This window comes from Trifolium pratense, linkage group LG3, assembly GCF_020283565.1.
Source record: "Trifolium pratense cultivar HEN17-A07 linkage group LG3, ARS_RC_1.1, whole genome shotgun sequence".
In the NCBI taxonomy this organism is placed as follows: Eukaryota; Viridiplantae; Streptophyta; class Magnoliopsida; order Fabales; family Fabaceae; genus Trifolium; species Trifolium pratense.
In genome coordinates, this window is record NC_060061.1 from 14639209 (window position 1) to 14658235 (window position 19027).

At 33.4% G+C, this 19027-nt stretch overlaps 1 protein-coding gene across 1 annotated transcript; it reads right to left on the reverse strand.

The window, feature by feature from the left end:
* Positions 1-9741: 9741 nt before the first annotated feature.
* On the reverse strand, positions 9742-17709 carry LOC123912735 (ABC transporter G family member 1-like). Its single transcript, XM_045963293.1, has 8 exons — positions 17384-17709; positions 14716-14795; positions 14161-14631; positions 13083-13169; positions 12857-12982; positions 12547-12738; positions 12339-12425; positions 9742-10531 (listed from the first exon to the last, which is right to left on the reverse strand). Exons 1-8 carry the CDS (start codon positions 17670-17672, stop codon positions 9908-9910), a joined length of 1956 nt encoding a protein of 651 aa, XP_045819249.1. The 5' UTR covers positions 17673-17709; the 3' UTR covers positions 9742-9907.
* Between the last annotated feature and the right edge of the window lie 1318 nt (positions 17710-19027).

The following is a 19027-nucleotide window of genomic DNA, read 5'->3' on the forward strand; positions in this document are numbered from 1 at the left end:
TTTAAGGTTGAAATATTTAATCACTAGACTACTTGACAAAAAAAAAAATTGTGATCACGGAATATTTGTTACACATATTGAAAAAAGTAATTTTTTTTTTGAGCCTTTAAAGACAAGAAACCAGTATATTAATTAGAAGGTAAAAGAGTTACATAACCCATATCTTTTTGGATATGAGTTAGAATGCACATAGGAAAACAAGTGGTCCAAGACCTATTGGGCTCCACTAAGGCCCATCTAGCCAACTCATGTGTCGTTTCATTTCCTTTTCTATTTACCCAAGTTACAGAAACATCGTTCAATCGAAAAAGAATCCTAGCACCGGTGCGAGCGAACTGACCCCAATCAGTTCTGGGAAAAACGCGTTGATTCAAAGCGTGGACGATATTAGCTGCATCAATCTCATTTATCGTGTTGCTGAGGTGATTTCGATCCACCCAATAGAGTGCTTCAAGTAGCCCTGTTGCTTCCGCCATTGCTGCATCATGAGTACCAAAGCAGATTCGCGTTTCCGCCCCAACGCAGCGGCCATCGTCCCTCCGCAGGATCATTCCAAAAGCCCAATGGCCATCATCCGAAAGATGAGCATCCACGTTGAGCTTGAGGAAGTTTGAGGGAGGGGGACTCCAACAAATGTTGTAAAAAAGTAATTATTTATATTTTAAGGTATTAAATTTAACTTGTAAAAAAAAAGAAAGTATTAAATATACAATGTTTAAAATAAAATTTCTTTATTAATATGGTTAATTAGTATCCGGGAGCACTGTTTAATTTTTTTCCTTATTATATATACTCGTCTTTTTTTTTACTAAAAAAACAACGATATTTGAGTACATCAAACACAAGTACAAATTCAACATCGCTAAAAACAAAAAAGATGAATATGCGAACAAACTCACAACATCCATGTTAATATATAGCATATAACGGAAAAATGTCTACAAATAATATGATAACCTTAAAGTCACCGGAATGTTCATGCTTCCGGATCTGTAACGATGATGCTCAAATCATTGATCGAATCTGCAATTGATAGAAGTTGATATTTCAATATGAACTAAACGAACACCGCAATAAGACGAAAAATCAAACGTCGTACCAAATACCAATGACGACCAACAACACAGCGTCGCACTCAGACGACGAAATCACAATAAAAGAAAGAAACAAAAAGACTTAATCTAGAATAGCAAAAAAAAAAAAAAAAACTTAATTTATGTGAAAAATCAGTTATTTAAATTAAAAACGAAGAAGGAAAGATGCATAGAGAAAATTAATATACTCAATTTTATTAAATTATATATACTCATTTTAAAATACAATATTATTTATTAAATTAATAAAATCAATTTTGTTTCTTATTTTCTTAATTGATAATGAAGTAAATGAAACTTTGTAGAGAGAAAATTTATTATTATTATTTTTTTGAAGAAGAGAGAAAATTTATTTTAGATAATTTTCTATTAATTTAGTTTTGAAAATAGTAGAACATGAGACCTTTTATTAAGTAATTTCTAAAATATTTTTGGAGGCATAAGACGATTGCCTTTTTTATCTTACTCTTAGACTGGCCCAAACTATTTATTATTATTATTATTTTATATATATATATATGGGGAGGGATCAAATTACACCGGTGTAACATTTGAGTAATGTTACACCGCTCAATAACGCTTCAACGAATACAAATTTTACAAAATTCACCGTTGGATTAAAAGTTTATATCACATAGATCATTCATGTTCAATTCTATAAAAATCTAAAATCATTTGATATGTTATTGAGATTGATCAAGCTTAACGGTATTCAATAAAAACACATAAAGCGTTAATCTTGATCGGTCTCAATAACATATATATATATATATATATATATATATAGTGATATCAATAAATTATTATTTTTTAAACAATTAATATTAGTGATTAGTAATTAATAGTATTAATTTTTGTCGTGCATAGGAATTAAATCCTTAACCTTCTTATTATTCCACTCGTTATTTGTTCAAAAAAACTATTCCACTCGTTATCGATACATTTTTTTTTATGTAAAATTAATCTAATTAAATTTGTAGATTACCAATTTTAATTTGTGTTAAAGGTTAAACTTCAATACCATATTCGTCCATAAACCCTTACTCAACTGGCTGAAATACCGAAATTAATAGTGTTGGACGTCATGATCAGGGTTCGAACCCCGATCACTCCACTTTGTGTGCATGAATTATTAATTGCTTTGTCATTTCGTCTATCAAGAAAAAAAATCATATTCAAGTTGATTCTTTATATTTATATTTTGATTCTAATTGGATGCGAAATTAAAGCCATAGAACTTAAAGGGAAATTAAACCATCTCCTGGATCATGTGTTCAGCCATTTTTGTTGTGTTTCATCTTTTTATTTTTGAAGAAACCAATAATGATATATTAATAAATGTTGCCCTCAAGCACAAGGTGCCAAGAGAGAAAGTCAAAATAGAATCCCCAATACAAATGGAAGGGTTATTCCACCAATAATGCAAATTGAAAGAGAAATTAATGGTCTTAAACTTTTAACCACTTGACTTAAATTTTTTATTTTTTTTGTCAGATAGTCTAGTGTATAAAAATTTTACCTTAAGATAAATAAGTGAGATATCCAAAATTCGAACCTTAATTCCTGTATATAAAATGTGATATCCCAGCTCATGGACACACCACTGGACAAAATTTAGTAGCTTAATTTGTATCCAACTTAGAGCAGCCCACATTTGGCACATGATTTCAAATTCAATTTGTTGATAAGATTTGAAAAAAGTGTAGGGTCGATTAATTTATTTTTAATCCAAAATGCGAATATCAAGTTAAAATCAATAAATCATATTAAACTACGGAAATACTTTCTTTTTTTTTTGAAGCAAGAAATACTATGTTTTAATAATATTTATTATAAAAATATTTTGAATTTTAAGAAATTTTAAATATTTTGGTGTTATTATTATTTCATTATTTTTAATTTTAAATAAAGCAATAATATGCCTATAATTTGAATGAATATTGGGAGTACTTATTTGAACTAGTCATCAAGCCCGTGCGAACGGGTCATTAATTATAGATCAATTATATTATAGAAAATGCTAAACACTGCCCCCGGAGCACTGTTTAAGGAACCAAATATAGTAATATCACATTGAAGTTTGTGCAGTCAACGCCTCGAAAGTGTAAACAGTGTTATTTTTAATTTTAAAATTTCCTTTTTTGATTTCCTTAACCAGAGCCCCGGGGGCACCGGTTAGCATGACCCTTATATTATATATCTCTTTTGCCTAATAAACAAAGTAATTCATACTTGTAGAAACCGAAGATATTTATTGTCTAATTTATTTCCACCAACTTACTTAAACATGAAAGTACAAACAATCCTATAAATTACGGAAAATTTCTCTATAAACTACATTTGAAGTGGTATTTGTAAGGTTATCATTATCATCAACGATTAAAATCTTCAAACCATTTTTCGATGTGACTCTTGACACAACAACGTATAATTGACCATGTGAAAATAATGATTGCGAAAGATACATTCCAACATTTTTCAGTGACTGACCCCGACTCCTGTTAATAGCCATGGCAAATGAAACAGCGATAGGAAACTGCCGACGTTGAAATTTGAAAGGGATTCTGACGTCAGATGGTGTTAAGGATAATCTGGGAATAAAAACTTTGTCGCTATATTGCTTCCTGATATTACCTTTCCTTCTATAATAAATTGTCTCATCTTTATAATAATCAATCGAGTTCCATTGCACAATCCATATGAGCTGGATCAATATTTCTCAATAACATAACTGGAACTCCAACTTTCAATATTAACTTGTGATTTGGAAGGCCCGAACAGACAATTGTATTTAAAAACTCAGGAGTGTGTATATCATCCAGCCTGACAACAAATATACTTTCTCATCACCATCTATCAATGACAACATGTACTCATTAATCAAGTCAACAATTGAATTTTTTGGAGTCAATATGACTCTATTCTAAAAAAATGAAGGATCTTTCATATTATTAAATATAGATGGATATATGGCAGTAACAATTTAGGCAATAGGATCATCCGAGCTTGAAATCATAAGATCATCTGGAATACACAACATGATGTCAACATCATCTCTGTCTCCAATACTTCCATCACCAATTCCCAAAACCCAATACTTTCAAGATTTGTGTTTTTTCTTAGTGGCTGATAAAAAAAAAATCTACATAGGTTTAATAAATACGGGTCTGCGAATATTTTCAAATTAATTAAGCACCATCCTACACGATTTTGTTTAATAATCTGACTCTTTCAATTCATTTTTTTAATACTAATAATTTCATGTTAAAAAAAATTATAATAATTCTTTTTCTTTTTATTTTTTACGATAAAACTATAATAAGTCTAATAGCTAAGAATTCACATTTTTTTATTATCATAAGAAAATTGACCCACTTAATATATAACTTCTTTTTCTTTGCACTCTTTGTAACATAATGGAGGTTCTTTAATATATAATTTTGTACGGTGTTTAAAAAAAAAAGAAATAATTTTGTCAAAAAAAAAAAAAGAAAAAGAAATAATAGTAATATATTTTTTTTTTTTTGGATACAAAAGGGGCCTAAACCCAAGGGAAGAAACTAAACAGAGATGACTCTAGGGGTAGTAACCCCCATTACATCCATAAGCAGCAAACTACTCAAACTAGCCGGACATTGTTCATAAATACGTAGTCCAGGTCCATGGTCGCATCCCATGTTGGCAAGAGCATCCGCACATGCATTTGCTTCACGGTATGTGTGACAAATTCTAATCTCCCAATCCAATGCTAACAGCTGACGGATTTCCTGAATAAGCCTCCATCCGGCAATTAGGGGTGGCAAAGTGGGCATGCCCGCCCCGTTTAGGCCCGCCCCGTTTAAGCCCGTCCAAAAGTGGGGCGGGGCGGGGCGGGGCAACTTAGGTGTCCGGGCTCAACAACTCAAGCCCGCCCGTTTATTGGCGAGTTGGCGGGTTGGCGGGCCGGCCCGCCAAATACTTTTTTTTTTTTTTTTTAACTATTTGAATTATAACTTCACAATTCTTACCTCCTAGTTGATGTTAAAAAAAATACTACAAGAAACATTAATTAAGTTAATAAGTAATTTCTTACAATTACCCTTAATTAAACTAATACTTACAATTACCCTTAATTAAACTAATAAAAACATCAACTAAGTTAATAAATAATTCATTACAATATAAGATAAAAGGATAAATACTAGCAAGTGATAATTCCCATTTGAAACAAGCAAACAGCCTGTGATGCATCCAGTTCCACCAAAACATGGCTCAAAAAATTACAACTATGTCAATACCAAAAAGCCAAAGATCACAACATAGTTAAGGAAATCCAGGGACACAAAACATCAAAAAACTAGCAGCAATTAATCAATCTCAAAAAACAAAAGCGGTGGCTTGATGGAATAGAACGACGGTGGAGTGGATTGAGTATCACAGGGGCGAAGTGGAAGAAGGAGCAAATGGCGGATGAAATGAAACCCTAATTTTGGAAGAAGGGAGCAGATGGTGAAGTGAAGGTTTATGAGAGAAAATTGGATTGAGATATTTGGGCTTTCATTCCAAGCCCAATTTTCAATAAAAGAAAAAAAATTATAAAAAAATTAAAAAGCCTGCGGGCTAACCCGCCCCGCCCCACCCCGCCCCGTTTTTTAGGCGGGTTAGGCGGGGGCGGGCCACCTTAAGGTAGCGAGCCGAAAACCTCAGCCCGGCCCGCCAAAAATAGCGGGTCAAACGGGTCGGCCCGGCGGGCCTGACCCGTTTTGCCACCCTACCGGCAATACTACCAGTATTAGCACTGTTTAGCGTCTGGACCACAACTCTAGAATCCACTTGCACCTTCAATTTGGTGATGTCGTATAATAATAAATTGTCCATGTGATCAGCCGCATAATGCTTTAATACGTATGGTTATGTACGTCGGCCTGATTGGTGAAAGATTATTGTCGTGTAATAATAGTAATATATTTTGAGAAGATAATTCATTGCAAATATTGTCGTGTAATAATAAATTGTCCATGTGATCAGCCGCATAATGCTTTAATACGTATGGTTATGTACGTCGGCCTGATTGGTGATCAGCCGCATAATGCTAGAAGCCACAATAATAATATTTTCAAAAAACAATAATATGTGGCTACTGTCTATTAGCATGCATTCCACATGAACAATATGTTTTTGGGGAGAATAAGTCCAAAATTGATTAATACTATTGAAATTATTCAATGAAATGTGACTCAATATTATATCATTAATTTATAAGATGATAATTATATATTCTCCCACACTCTGAATCTTGACCTTATATATTTATGCTATTTTTCAATCGATATATGATTTATTTATTTATAATCTTCAATATAGGATTCTTAACACAACTCTCTTACACTTTAGCTAATGATTAAATTTAGTGCGTGAATTAATATAAATAGTGGATGGTCTTTTTGTAAAAATCTGAGAGTAAATATTGAGGAAGCTATAATCTCATAATTTTGGAATGAGCTAACTCAACTCTAAAAATCTGACTTGTAGGTAAGATAAAAATTGTTTTCATGTATAAACAATAGCTCTCAATCAATAGGAAACTCTTAACACATTCCTTACGCCTTGAATTATTGGGCTTAGTGTGGAAATATACATGGTGGGTGACACGATAGCAGAAACCTGATAGTCAGTGGCGGAACTAGGGGGTGGCTGGGGTGGGCCGCGGCCACCCCCGAAAAAATGAGAAATTACTTTAATACCCTTTGTATTTTTCTACTTTGAAACCTATATATATTTGTTGTTGCACACAAATGTTGATAAGTAACGCGTAGCCTGGTGGTTCTGAAGCGAGATGTCCTTCTTTTGCTCTTGATGGTCACAAGTTCAACCGTCACCTATGCCAGTCTTCATTTTTGTTCTTTTTTCTTTTGAAAATGCACAATGTTCACTACCCAAGATTCTAACCCACACACTTGAACACCAAAACATTTTCTCAAGCCACTTAATCAATAAAACTATTTCTTAAAAAGTTGATTTTTTTTCTATTTTTTTCTTCAAAAAACAAGCCAATTATTTTCAAATAAAAACAATAATTCTTTTTTAAGTACACATGTAATATGATAAAATATATAGTTCTATAAAATTAAACTTGTGCAAGTATTAATTTAAAATAAATCATTGATAATTTCAAGTCATTTGACACACGTAGAATATTATTTACGGTATGCAATTTAAACTTTTTATTACTTAAATTTTTATATGAAATCTAATTTTTTGTTTAATTTATATATTATTAATTTTCTAGCGGCCCCCCCTAATTTTATTTCCTGGTTCCGCCACTGCTGATAGTAGAAGGCTCAACAAATCTTGGTACAAAACAAGCAGGGCCATCTGAAAGAATATAGGAAAAAGAGGCGCAGGATAAAACCAATTACGCCAGTGAAAATTTCCTCCACGTAGCATCTTAGAATTTTATGTTTGGGTCTCAACTTTACAAATCCGGCTTGGTAAAGTGAAAATTGTCCTCACTAATAAACAATATCATCTCTCACCCATTAACACACTTTCACCCGGCTTGGCCATTAACACACTTTCACGTTAGCATTATTAAACTTGGTGCATGAATATAAATGGTGGGTTGTCCTCACTAATAAACAATGTCATTTCTCACCCAATGGAAGACTCTTAACACACACTTTCACGTCTAGCATTATTAAAATTGGTGCATGAATATAAATGGCTCTTAACACAGTTTAACGATTACTTCATGTCTTTCATTTACTTGTGTTTTCATTAATTTCTTAGGTTAGTTTACAATTTTGTAGGAAAAAGATATAGAGGATTTTATTTAAAACGAAGGAAAAATATGTGAAAGAAATCAGACAAAATGTATTCAGAAGTCCTCTAAATTTTGCGTTTGTAATAGATAGGTCATTTAAATTTTTAGGTAACAAATATGACCGTTACGCTCCCGTTCCAAAAATGATGATGTGGCCGTTGACATGACATGTCCAACTCAGAAAAAAATTATTTTAACTAATTTTTATTTAAAAAAACTCCAACAAAAAAAAAATCATTTTTAATGGTGGTTTGTTGTGTTTCATTTTAGCTGCACTGCATTTTGACCACCAAATTGAAGTAAAAAGTGCATTTTTTTAATAAAAAAAAACTGCATCTTAGCTATGACCGAATTCGTAATAAATTGAGAGTTCCTTTAGCTACAATGTAATTGTGAAATCAGACTAGGGTCTTCGTTTACCTTAACCACGAATTAGCCGTGGCTAAAAGAATAATATTGTGGTTAACTAAATGTCACAACGGCTACTTTAACAATGGCAAAATGCTAAAATAGTCGTGGCTATATTTTAGTGACACCCTTCATAGCCACTGCTCTACTTAACGTGGCAAGAGTTGCTGGCCGCGGCTATTATTGTTATTAGCTATGATTTTGACCGTGACTAATCATTGATTTTTTTATAGTGACTCCCCGTTCAATTTTTGCTCTATATTGACATCTTTAATATTGTTAGTGAGTAGTAGGGGTGGAGCCACCGAGAGTATGCACTTGCACACCCTAGATTTTTTTTTATATTTATTCATAATACTCTTATATATTTTGCATTCACACCCCTTGATTATTTTAAGAAAAAAATCAACATGTGCAGCCATTTGTAGTGTATCGTAGTCCGTAGATACTAATTTTATATTACAAATTATATGTTTAATCTTTTTTGAAAATATCTTTAACACGTGTCATAAAAACACATATTAGTATTGGACCGGGTGTGGATAGAAAAATTTTACCAAGGCCCAATAAGAAGTGGCACAATAATGATCCAATCCACAATTTCGAATAATGTAAGGCGGGATAAATTGTTAAGGCGCCAATAGCTGAAAATCGTGGTGCCAAGTTAGGAAAAATATCTCCTCCATGATCTCCCACTCTGATGATCCTTAAGGAAGAAGATAACAACCACCCCCATGATCCACCGGAATAGGTGATAAGGAGGAGAATAACCACCCCTAGCAGCGCCATTCGCGGAAGAAGAAGGAGGTGGCCAAAAAACAGGGTAATGGAGCTTGGAGAAGAAGGAAGGAGACTCTATAAATAGCACCGATCATTCATTGTCGTACATATTCAATTTTTCCTAGAAAAAAAGCATATGGACCTGTTTTGGGTCTAAGCTTACTAAATTTTATTCAATCCAATATCAATAATACAACCCCTTTGAGTGTTCACCAGAACAAGTATATCTATATTTTAATTTGCATTCAGACCTATCGATATCCTTATCTGACATGGTAGGCAGACTAGCCCATTTGAACGCAACTTGCCTTTCTTCTTTTTATTTCTTTTTTGACGGGCTTAATTGCACTTTCTATTTTAAAATCAAACATTCTTGCCCCTATTTTGATTTATTTCAGAATGTTGAAAAGGAAGGTTAGTGATTATGTTGCATTAGGTGTTGGAGCTGTTTTTTATGTTGGTGATTTGAAGTGGATAGTGAATGATGATGTTGGTTTCTCCCCTCTTGCAATGTTTCTTTTCTGGTTTCTTCACTATCAGAGTTAGAACAGATGGCAGCAACACTAACACTAACTAGCGGCAACATCAAGTCGGATCTTAGGTTCCGAAATTACTCAAATTCAGATTTAAATGTGTGAGAGTTTAGCCACTAGACTACTTGACAAAAAAAAAACATTTTTATATATATTTTTTGGAATCACATGCATCTTGTAAATTTCAGATTCATTGAATCAATCACATATGCAATAATACTAGTACTATGCTCAACCCATTAATTGCTGCAAGCCAATCAATTTCAATGCTTCAACTCACTTTTGTGAACCTAAAATTTTTCTTGAGAACAATTAATTCCTGCAACCATAGGCTTCACCTTCTCAAAGCTCTTGATAATAATCAAAAAGAGAATTCTATACACTAAAGCCATTCCAACCAAAATAGTAAAATCCACCCACTTTGAGTAATTCATTTCCATTTGCCACAAGTTTTTCAATATATCTTCACCACTAACTATAACTTGATTGCTAGTAGTGAATGTTAGACCTTGAAACTCATTCTTGAACAATCCTTGATATGCATATTTATGAAATGAAATATAGTGCAAAGGGTATTTCCAAAATGGATTTGGTATATCACTTGGTAGTCTATAGAATCCACCATCTAACATCATCATCCCTAAAATTCCAGTACCAATGATTATTGCAATTAGGAAATTTGAAACCATACTTGCAACAATCATCATGAGACCTTCAACTAAAAAGACTGAAATGAAAAGCATAGATATGAAGTACAGAAATTGTTCATGTCCTAGGTGAAGTCCAACTAGGTAATAAACCAATGTTCCTGGGATCAATGACATCAATAGCAAGAATGGAATTGAAGATAATGTGTTTCCAATGGTAAATGCAGTGACACCATAATGTCCACTTAGTCTTTCTCGTTCAAATACCTAATCAAAACACTAAAATATTAAGCATTGTGATATATATTTGATCAAGCATCTCAATCACAAGAGAGGGGTTTTAATTATCTAAAAAGTTATAAATGTAAATTCATAATGATATACAAAGAATTAATTTGGTATAAGAAATTCATAGAATTGAGAATTGAGTCTAACTCAACCCTACAAATCCGACTTGTAAGGTGAGGATTGCCCTCACTTTATAAACATATATTCAGGCCATGTCGCAACTGATGTGGGACTTCTTAACATGCCCCCTCGCTCCCAGCACTATTGGGCTTGGGACGCGGATATATATGGTGGATAGCCTCATCAGAAACCTGATAGCAGGCGGCTCAGCGGATCATGGAAAAGGTTCTGATACCATTTGAGAATTGAGTTTTGGGCTGAATTCTCAATTCTCAATTCTAAGATGGTATCAAAGCCTCCTCGACGATCCGTTGGGCTGCCTGCTATCAATTTATGATCGGACAATCTACCATCTATATCTGCGCTCAAGCCCAAGAATGTTAGGCGCGAGAGGGTATGTTAAGAAGTCTCACATCGCTTGAGAAATGGCCTAAATATGTGTTTATAATTGAGGGCAATCCACATCTTACAAGTCGGTTTTGTAGGTTGAGTTAGGTTCAACTCTCAATTCTAAGAGAAATCATATTTGTTATCATTTTCAATTATAAAAATTCATTTTCAATTATAAAAATACCACCATGTTTCACTTTGTTTCTTGTTTTTAAAGTTTCATGCCTTAAAAATCAGAAAATCATGATTTTGGAGCATTATACCAATTTACATCGAGGCATGGAGTTTTGCATTCAGGCGTGGCAAGTTTGCGCCCAAGCACCCATATATTGGCTCATGTCAGGGCTGTCATTTTGCACATAGACGTGACCAGTTTGCGCCCAAGCACTACAGATCAGCCTGATGTTATAACATCTGTTTTTTTTTTTTTTTTTTTTTTATTTGAGAAAGATTTGTGAGTGTAAAAAAAAAGGATTTTGCGTCAACATAAAACTAAGATTGTAGAGAGAGCTAGGACAAAAAGATTTTCTCTTGGTCCAACTCTGGAGCTGAGGAAATGATCATTAAATCCACATCCACATTGAGTTCTTAATCATTGAGTTTTTTGGTCACAAATAGAGATTAGGGGAGGGTAGAATTAAGATTGTATGTTAATTCTGGTAATTTCTTTTGGAATCTTCTTTGTAAGAAACTTTTTTAATTTATGGAATGGAAAGCTGCTCTCTTTACCAGACGTAGGTCATCTTTGGACAAAATTTGGGTAAGCAAATCCTACTGAGTTCTTCTCCTCTTATCTTGTTCTTTGTTCGTGATTAATATTGGTTTACTTGATTATTGGGTGCTATTATTCTGCTATCACAAATCAAAGTATTGGTGTGAGTTTATTTGAATTTACAACAATTGGCATCCATTGTGATGAAATTGGAACAAATCATTAAGTGAGCATCACGAGTACCATGTGGGAGATCGAGAAGTTTACCAGTAGCGATTTTGGGTTTGTGTTTGTCGGTGACATGAGTTTAGTTGTTAGGTGATATAACTAAACTGAGAATGTTAAAAACTAACAATTGAACATCAACGTACACGTATTGCCAAGGTGGAAATAGGCCAGATCAATCGACATGGGTCTATGATCGAGCCTATTTTAGGCCCAAACCAGGCCAAAAAAATTTAAATAAAATCATGCTAAAGATTTTTGTTAAAATCTATTTAGCTAAAAGGTCAAGATCTTATGCTCATGTTACAAAAATCTTATGACTATGAAAAATTACTTTACCTTCATATCCTCCACAAAAGAAGGGAATCCAGCAACAGTTACGAATGTCACAAATGTAACAACAAACACAAGGAGTGAAGCTCTAGCCTGAAACAATCAAATTTAGGCATTAAAACTATATTTTCTTAGCACATAGAGTAGTTTATATCCAAGTTTTGTGCATTGTAAGTTGTAAAACTCATACTCTTCTGAACAGAACATATCTTACCTGAATTGATTCATTGCTCGAACCAATGTGAAAGAACATGGTACCAAGACTTAAAGCCAATACACCATAGATAAGTAGGCGTAACCAATAATAGCCTGCTTCGCGATGCATATTAACAAAAGATCTTCTTGTAAGAATGAGACACTGAGTAAGAAAATCAGCATGTCTTTTCTTCTCTATCGTGTGCGAGACCTGCATCCATTTGTTCATCAATTCTTGTGATCTTAGCTTGCAAAATTTTCATTTTTGTATTGCATGCATATTTAATTATTTTGATACTTTGCTCCTTATAGGGTGTAACAATACTTACCCTTTTTTTAATTTCAGAAAGTTCTTTTTGAACTTGGTGACTAATTTCAGATGAATCATATGATTTAACAAGAATGTGAATTGCTTCCTCTGTGCTTAGTCCTCCACCTAGTCCTTTCTCAGGGTCCTGCAAATAATATGCACAAGAAGTGAAATGCAGCTTTGAAGCTAAAAACAAAAACACATGAAGTGAAAGAAGAAGAAAAATCACAAACTGATCAACTTACCTGTTCAAAATCCTTGTTAATTGTGTTCACAAAGTGATCAGAAGGACTCTGTAGACTTGGGCAGGGAGAATTATTTGATGAGAAAAACTGCACCAAAAAGTATAAGTAAATCACACATTGGTTTTCAAGATAAAAATAAATCTGGAAAAATTATAATAGCAAGACCACTCTGTTGTTGGAGAGTCCGAGGAAGCTCGAGAGAAACAATGGGGTCAATGCTCAAGGACCACAAGAGAATGAGACGTCACATCTCCACCCAAAACTTTAAGGCATTATGGGTCACCTCTTTTATACATCCAACATTCTTTCCATACATAGTCGATGTGAGACTTAATCACTCACACTTGAAACTCAACATAACCACCGTTTTGATACCACGGACCACAAGAGAGGGAGACGCCACATCTCCACCCAAAACCTTAATGGTGTGATCGGTTGTGGAGAGAAAGCTAAAAGAGAGAAATAGGTAGATTTATAAGATATTGTTTGGTATGAGAGAAATATGAGAGAAATAAAAGAGAAAGAAGTATATTTTCTATATCTTTCTTGTTTGGTTTGATAGAAAGTGAGAAGAGAGAAATGTAATTACTTTTTTAAAATAAAAAATGCCCCTAACTAAAAAAGTATGTATATATTATTTTAAATAGCGACAAAGGTTAAAAGTGGAAAACTAGAAAAATTGTATTAGTTGGCATTTCTCTTCATTTTCTCCTCTAAAATGGAGAGAAACAAAAAGTGTATGGCCCCATACAATCTTTTCTATTTCTTTGATGTTCCAAAGAGGAGAAATAGTCTATTTTACTTCAACATCTCTCTCTACTTAACCTCTCTCAACTTCTCTTGTTCCAATCAAGCCCTAAGACGTTGAGTTAATGGGTCACCTCTCTTATAAACCCATCATTATTTCCATACATAGATAATGTGAGACTTAATCACTCACACTTGAAATCCAATATCTGTTACATACAATACCAAGACATAATTAAATATATTTGATATATGTATATAATACATAAAAAGTTGTTGAAATATTTATTTTTAGACTTAAATATGCAAAATGTCCCGATGAGTTTCTTACCTCACATGCAGCAGAGACTGGTCCAAAGTAAACTGTTCTACCAGAAGACAGAAGACAAAGATTATGAAAAAGTTGAAAAACTTCATTACTAGGTTGATGGATTGAAGTGATAATAGTCCTCTGAATTCCATCTCTAAGATCCAAAGTAGCAATTCTTTTCATAACATAATAAGAAGCAGCACTATCAAGTCCACTAGTTGGTTCATCAAGAAACAGAAGTCTTGGATGTGTTATGATCTCAATGCATATGCTCACTCTCCTTTTTTGACCCCCACTTATGCCTTTAACACCCCACCCTCCAATTCTTGTGTTAATAGCATCTTGTAGACCCATTTCTTTGATTGTAAGATCAGCTCTCTCTTTCTTTTCCTCCTTTGACATTGTGTCAGGCAATTGAAGTTGAGCTGAATAGTACACTGCTTCTCCAACGGTTAAAGTTGCCAATAATATATCATCTTGTGTGACATAAGCCTACATAGGATATTAATGAAAGAATTAGTAGTTGTGCATAATCCTTTTATTTCTTGGAGAGTTACAAATTAATTAACTTTTTACCGAAGTTCCATAAGACAGTTCTTGTTTGTGACCATTGATCAAAATTTCCCCTGTTTGTCTTGCGCTTGAGCTCAATCTCCCTGGAAAAGAAACCTTTTGTATTGATATATTTCATCTATAAAAGTACGAACTCCGACATAAACATCTGACACGATACAGATACTAACACGTTGACATTATTAATGTAAAAAACACAGAATATCGACATTGCTACACATATATTAATTTACTAAAATTATTGACTTAATATGCCACGTTAGATTTGGGGTTCCAAAGATTTAATCAAAGTTGCATTAAGGAAAAAAATTCCCTCCCGTACATTTCCTTCTGCGGTGCAATCCCATCCTTTGATTTTATTATTCTTGCAATTTTTTGTTGTCTTAGATGAAGTGGTAATCCACAGAAATTAAACTCACATAATTGTGAAATTTCGGGTTCGAACCCGGGTCACGACGTCCGGCCTAACAATTTCAATATTTTTGCCAATTGAGCTAGGACTTATTGGACCTTGCAATTTTCCCGGGTCACGACGTCCGGCCTAACAATTTCAATATTTTTGCCAATTGAGCTAGGACTTATTGGACCTTGCAATTTTACTTTTATTAAAATGAATAGTCAGGATTAAACTGAACCTCCTGCGGTGGATAATCCACATGAGAGAATCCGGACTCCTTAATTAAGGTACTCAAAAATGAGTTAGAGAGAGGGAGAGAATTTGTGAGTTAAGCAATTTAAGTATAGAATGACTCATCAAAGTAAAAAATATAAAGTATCATAAAATTGAGAGAAAATATTGAGTGCTAATTCCTAACCAACAATAACAATTACGTATATATTTTACATTTTTTTTAAAATTTCCTAAATGGAAAAATAAAATTTTATTAAAAAAAGAGTAAAAAAATCCAAAGTTTAATGTTTTTCTTTGCTGCTCATGTGGAGGGCAGAGGCCAGCTGAGCTGATATGAGCTTTATGCTATTTCTATTTTTCGTATAATAATTGTCGGATCGGAATAAAGCTAATTTTAGGTATTCATTAATTATTAATAACATTTTTATTTTTCAATTTTTATATATGGAAAATTTTATCATAAAAAATAGGGTAAATAGGGTTTTACCCCCTGCAAAATAAGCCAATTTTGCATTACCCCCTGCAAAAAAAAAACTTGGGATTACCCCCTGCAATATGAAGATTCTCTCTTTTTACCCCCTGCTTGACAACTTGGCATAGAATCTTTATTTTTTTATGAGGTGGCATGCATATGTGGCATTTATTTCATTTTTATTTTTTTAATTTGCACATGTCATTTTTATTATTAAATAAATTGGTGACAAATATTTAAAAAATTTCACTTAATTAGTTTTTAAAAAAATAAAAAATATTGTGTCAAAAAAAATTATTAAAAATAAAATATGTTAATTCAAAAAGATATGTTAATCCATTGTTTCTAACGCAAAAAAAAAAAAAAAAAACTCACAATCTTTTCTTGTAACATAACACAAATCTTTCTCCTTCTCATTCTTCTTCTCAAAATCCAAAATTATTTTTTCTCCAACACAAACTCAGAATCCCAGAATCCTTTTTCTCTAAAATAAAACCTAGAAATCCGCCGAATCACTCCGCCGAATTCGTCGAAACAAATGATTGATGAAGAACAAAGGCAGGAACTAGGAACCGGATTTCCTATAAAGGCAGAAATTGGGTTTTTGAATTTATGGGTTAGGGATTGAATTGATGGGATGAAGAATTGGGAAGAAGAATTATGTTTTTGAGTTAGGAAGAAATTGGGTTGTTGCAAAGGGATGAAGAATAGAAGAACAAAAGAAATTTATGATTATGTTTCTGGGTTTACCGAGATTGATTTTTGGAAGAAAAAAAATTGGGTTCTTTTTGGATTGTTGTTCTTGGTGGTGTTGATGATTTTGTTGATGTTGTTGTTGTTCTTGGTGGTGTTGATGTTGTTGTTCTTGTTGAATGATGAAAGTTATCGTGGTAGGGATGAAGGGGAAATTAGAAAAGAATTTATTATTATTTTTTAAATTTTTAGTTTATTTAATAATAAAAATGACATGTGCAAATTAAAAAAAATTAAAAAAAAATTAAATGCCACATATGCATGTCACCTCATAAAAAATAAAGATTCTATGCCAAGTTGTCAAGTAGGGGGTAAAAAGAGAGAATCTTAATATTGCAGGGGTAATCCCAAGTTTTTTTTTGTAGGGGGTAATGCAAAATTGGCTTATTTTGCAGGGGGTAAAACCCTATTTACCCTAAAAAATATGCTATATATTTCCTTAGGTTTTTTTTTTTTAATTTGAGGGTATTTACCAATCGACCAATAGGAACAAGCTATATGCATGTGAAATAAAAGTTAGTTAAAAGTTAATTATGGATACGAAATGCAAATTTACTTATGTAGCTTGTTCTTGTTGGTTGTTGGCCCCTCAAATTATCAAGGGGAGTAGGCCTCACCATTTCCTTATCTTTAAGGAATTAAGGAAATGTATATTGAGTGAGACCAAATTTTTTTAGAGACATTTAAGAAAAAAAAAAGATCATTTGTTGAGATTGTCTTTATTTATCTCTCATAAAAGGATTTAGATCGAGTGCAGTCAATATTTTTAACCGCATGCATGTAGTTAGTGAGATCAAAATTAATAGTACATATACCGGCTAAAGTATCGAGTAACGTAGACTTGCCACAGCCGGAAGGACCCATTATGGCCAAGAGTTGGCCAGGCTTAGCATAACCAGTTAATCCTTGAAGAATTGATTTGCTTCCATTCTTTCCATTTGATGAAATTGTATTTACCCATATATCCTTCCATGTTAAGTATATACCATCAACTTCATCTAATGTGGTTGTAGTTTCAATGTCTAGAACACTTTGTTTGAATGATTTTTCTGAACTACTGATTTTAATTTCAGAACAAGATGGGAGAGATAGGGAAGAAGCCATTAGGAATGGTTGTATAGTTTAGAGCAGAGAGATATGTGAATTTGTAAAAAATTTCATCCCACATATATAGAGCTTTTAATGCGTGCATGCATGTTTCACATGGTTGTGAGAAAATATTGTATGGACAATCCTCAACCATTACACCCAGCCACCCACTAAGCATCATCACAGCCCCATCAATTATAATTTTGTTTCCTCATAAAACTAAAAGAACAATGTCGTTTTCTCAATGACCACTATACTTCAATTTGTATCACATCCATAAAATAAATAACCTTCAAAATGGTTATTGGATCAAATAAATAATTATCCCCCCAAATTGATCAGATGAGAATTACATAGAAAAACTCTTTTATTGAAAGTGCAACGCATGAAGATCATATGACAAACACAGACAATAAAGCACAAAAGAGAAGGAAAATTGTGCGTACATATGGAATAGGCAGTGGAGAAAGATGAAGATCATAGTGTGACCCATTCATTTTACTTATATCTATAAGGAACCCGTGAAATGGCTTTTCCCAACATATATATCATTCACCATGCAAAGACACAACTCTTAGAATCGAGAGTTTGACCTAACTCAATTCTATAAAATCGACTTGTAAAGTGAAGATTGTCTCTACTTTAATTTATAAAAATATATTCAGGTCATCTCGCAACCGATGTGAGACTTCTTAATACACACTCTTGCGCCCAGCACGCTATTGGACTTGACTCGTGGATATAAATTGTGGATGGCTAGATCAGAACCCTGATATCAGGCGGCCCAACGGATCATGGAGGAGGCTCTGATACCATCTTAGAATTGAGAGTTGGACTTAACTCAATCTACAACCGACTTGTAAAGTGAATATATATTGCCTCTTACTTTACTTATAAACCCTTGTTCAGGCCAACTCACATCCGATGTACGACTTCTTAACATACTCTCTCATGCCTAGCACTATTGGGCTTAATGCATGGATATAAATGGTGGGTGGCCTACGGGGTGCCCAACGGATCTTGGAGAGGCTCTGATATCATCTTAGAATTAAAAGTTGAGCCTAACTCATCCATACAAAACCGACTTGTAAGACAAGGATTGTCTCTTACTTATAAACTCTTGTCGAAGCTAGCACTATTGGGCTTGATGCGTGGATATAAATGGTGGGTGACCAAATAACAGGTGATCCGACAGATCTTGGACAGACTCTGATATATACCATCTTAGAATTGAAAGTTAGGTCTAACTCAACCCAGCTTGTAAGGTGAGGATTGTCTCTGCTTTATAAACATATATTCCATCTCACAACCGATGTGAGATTTCTCAACAAAAAAATCCCAATTGATAAAAAGGAGGGTTTAGTGAAAAT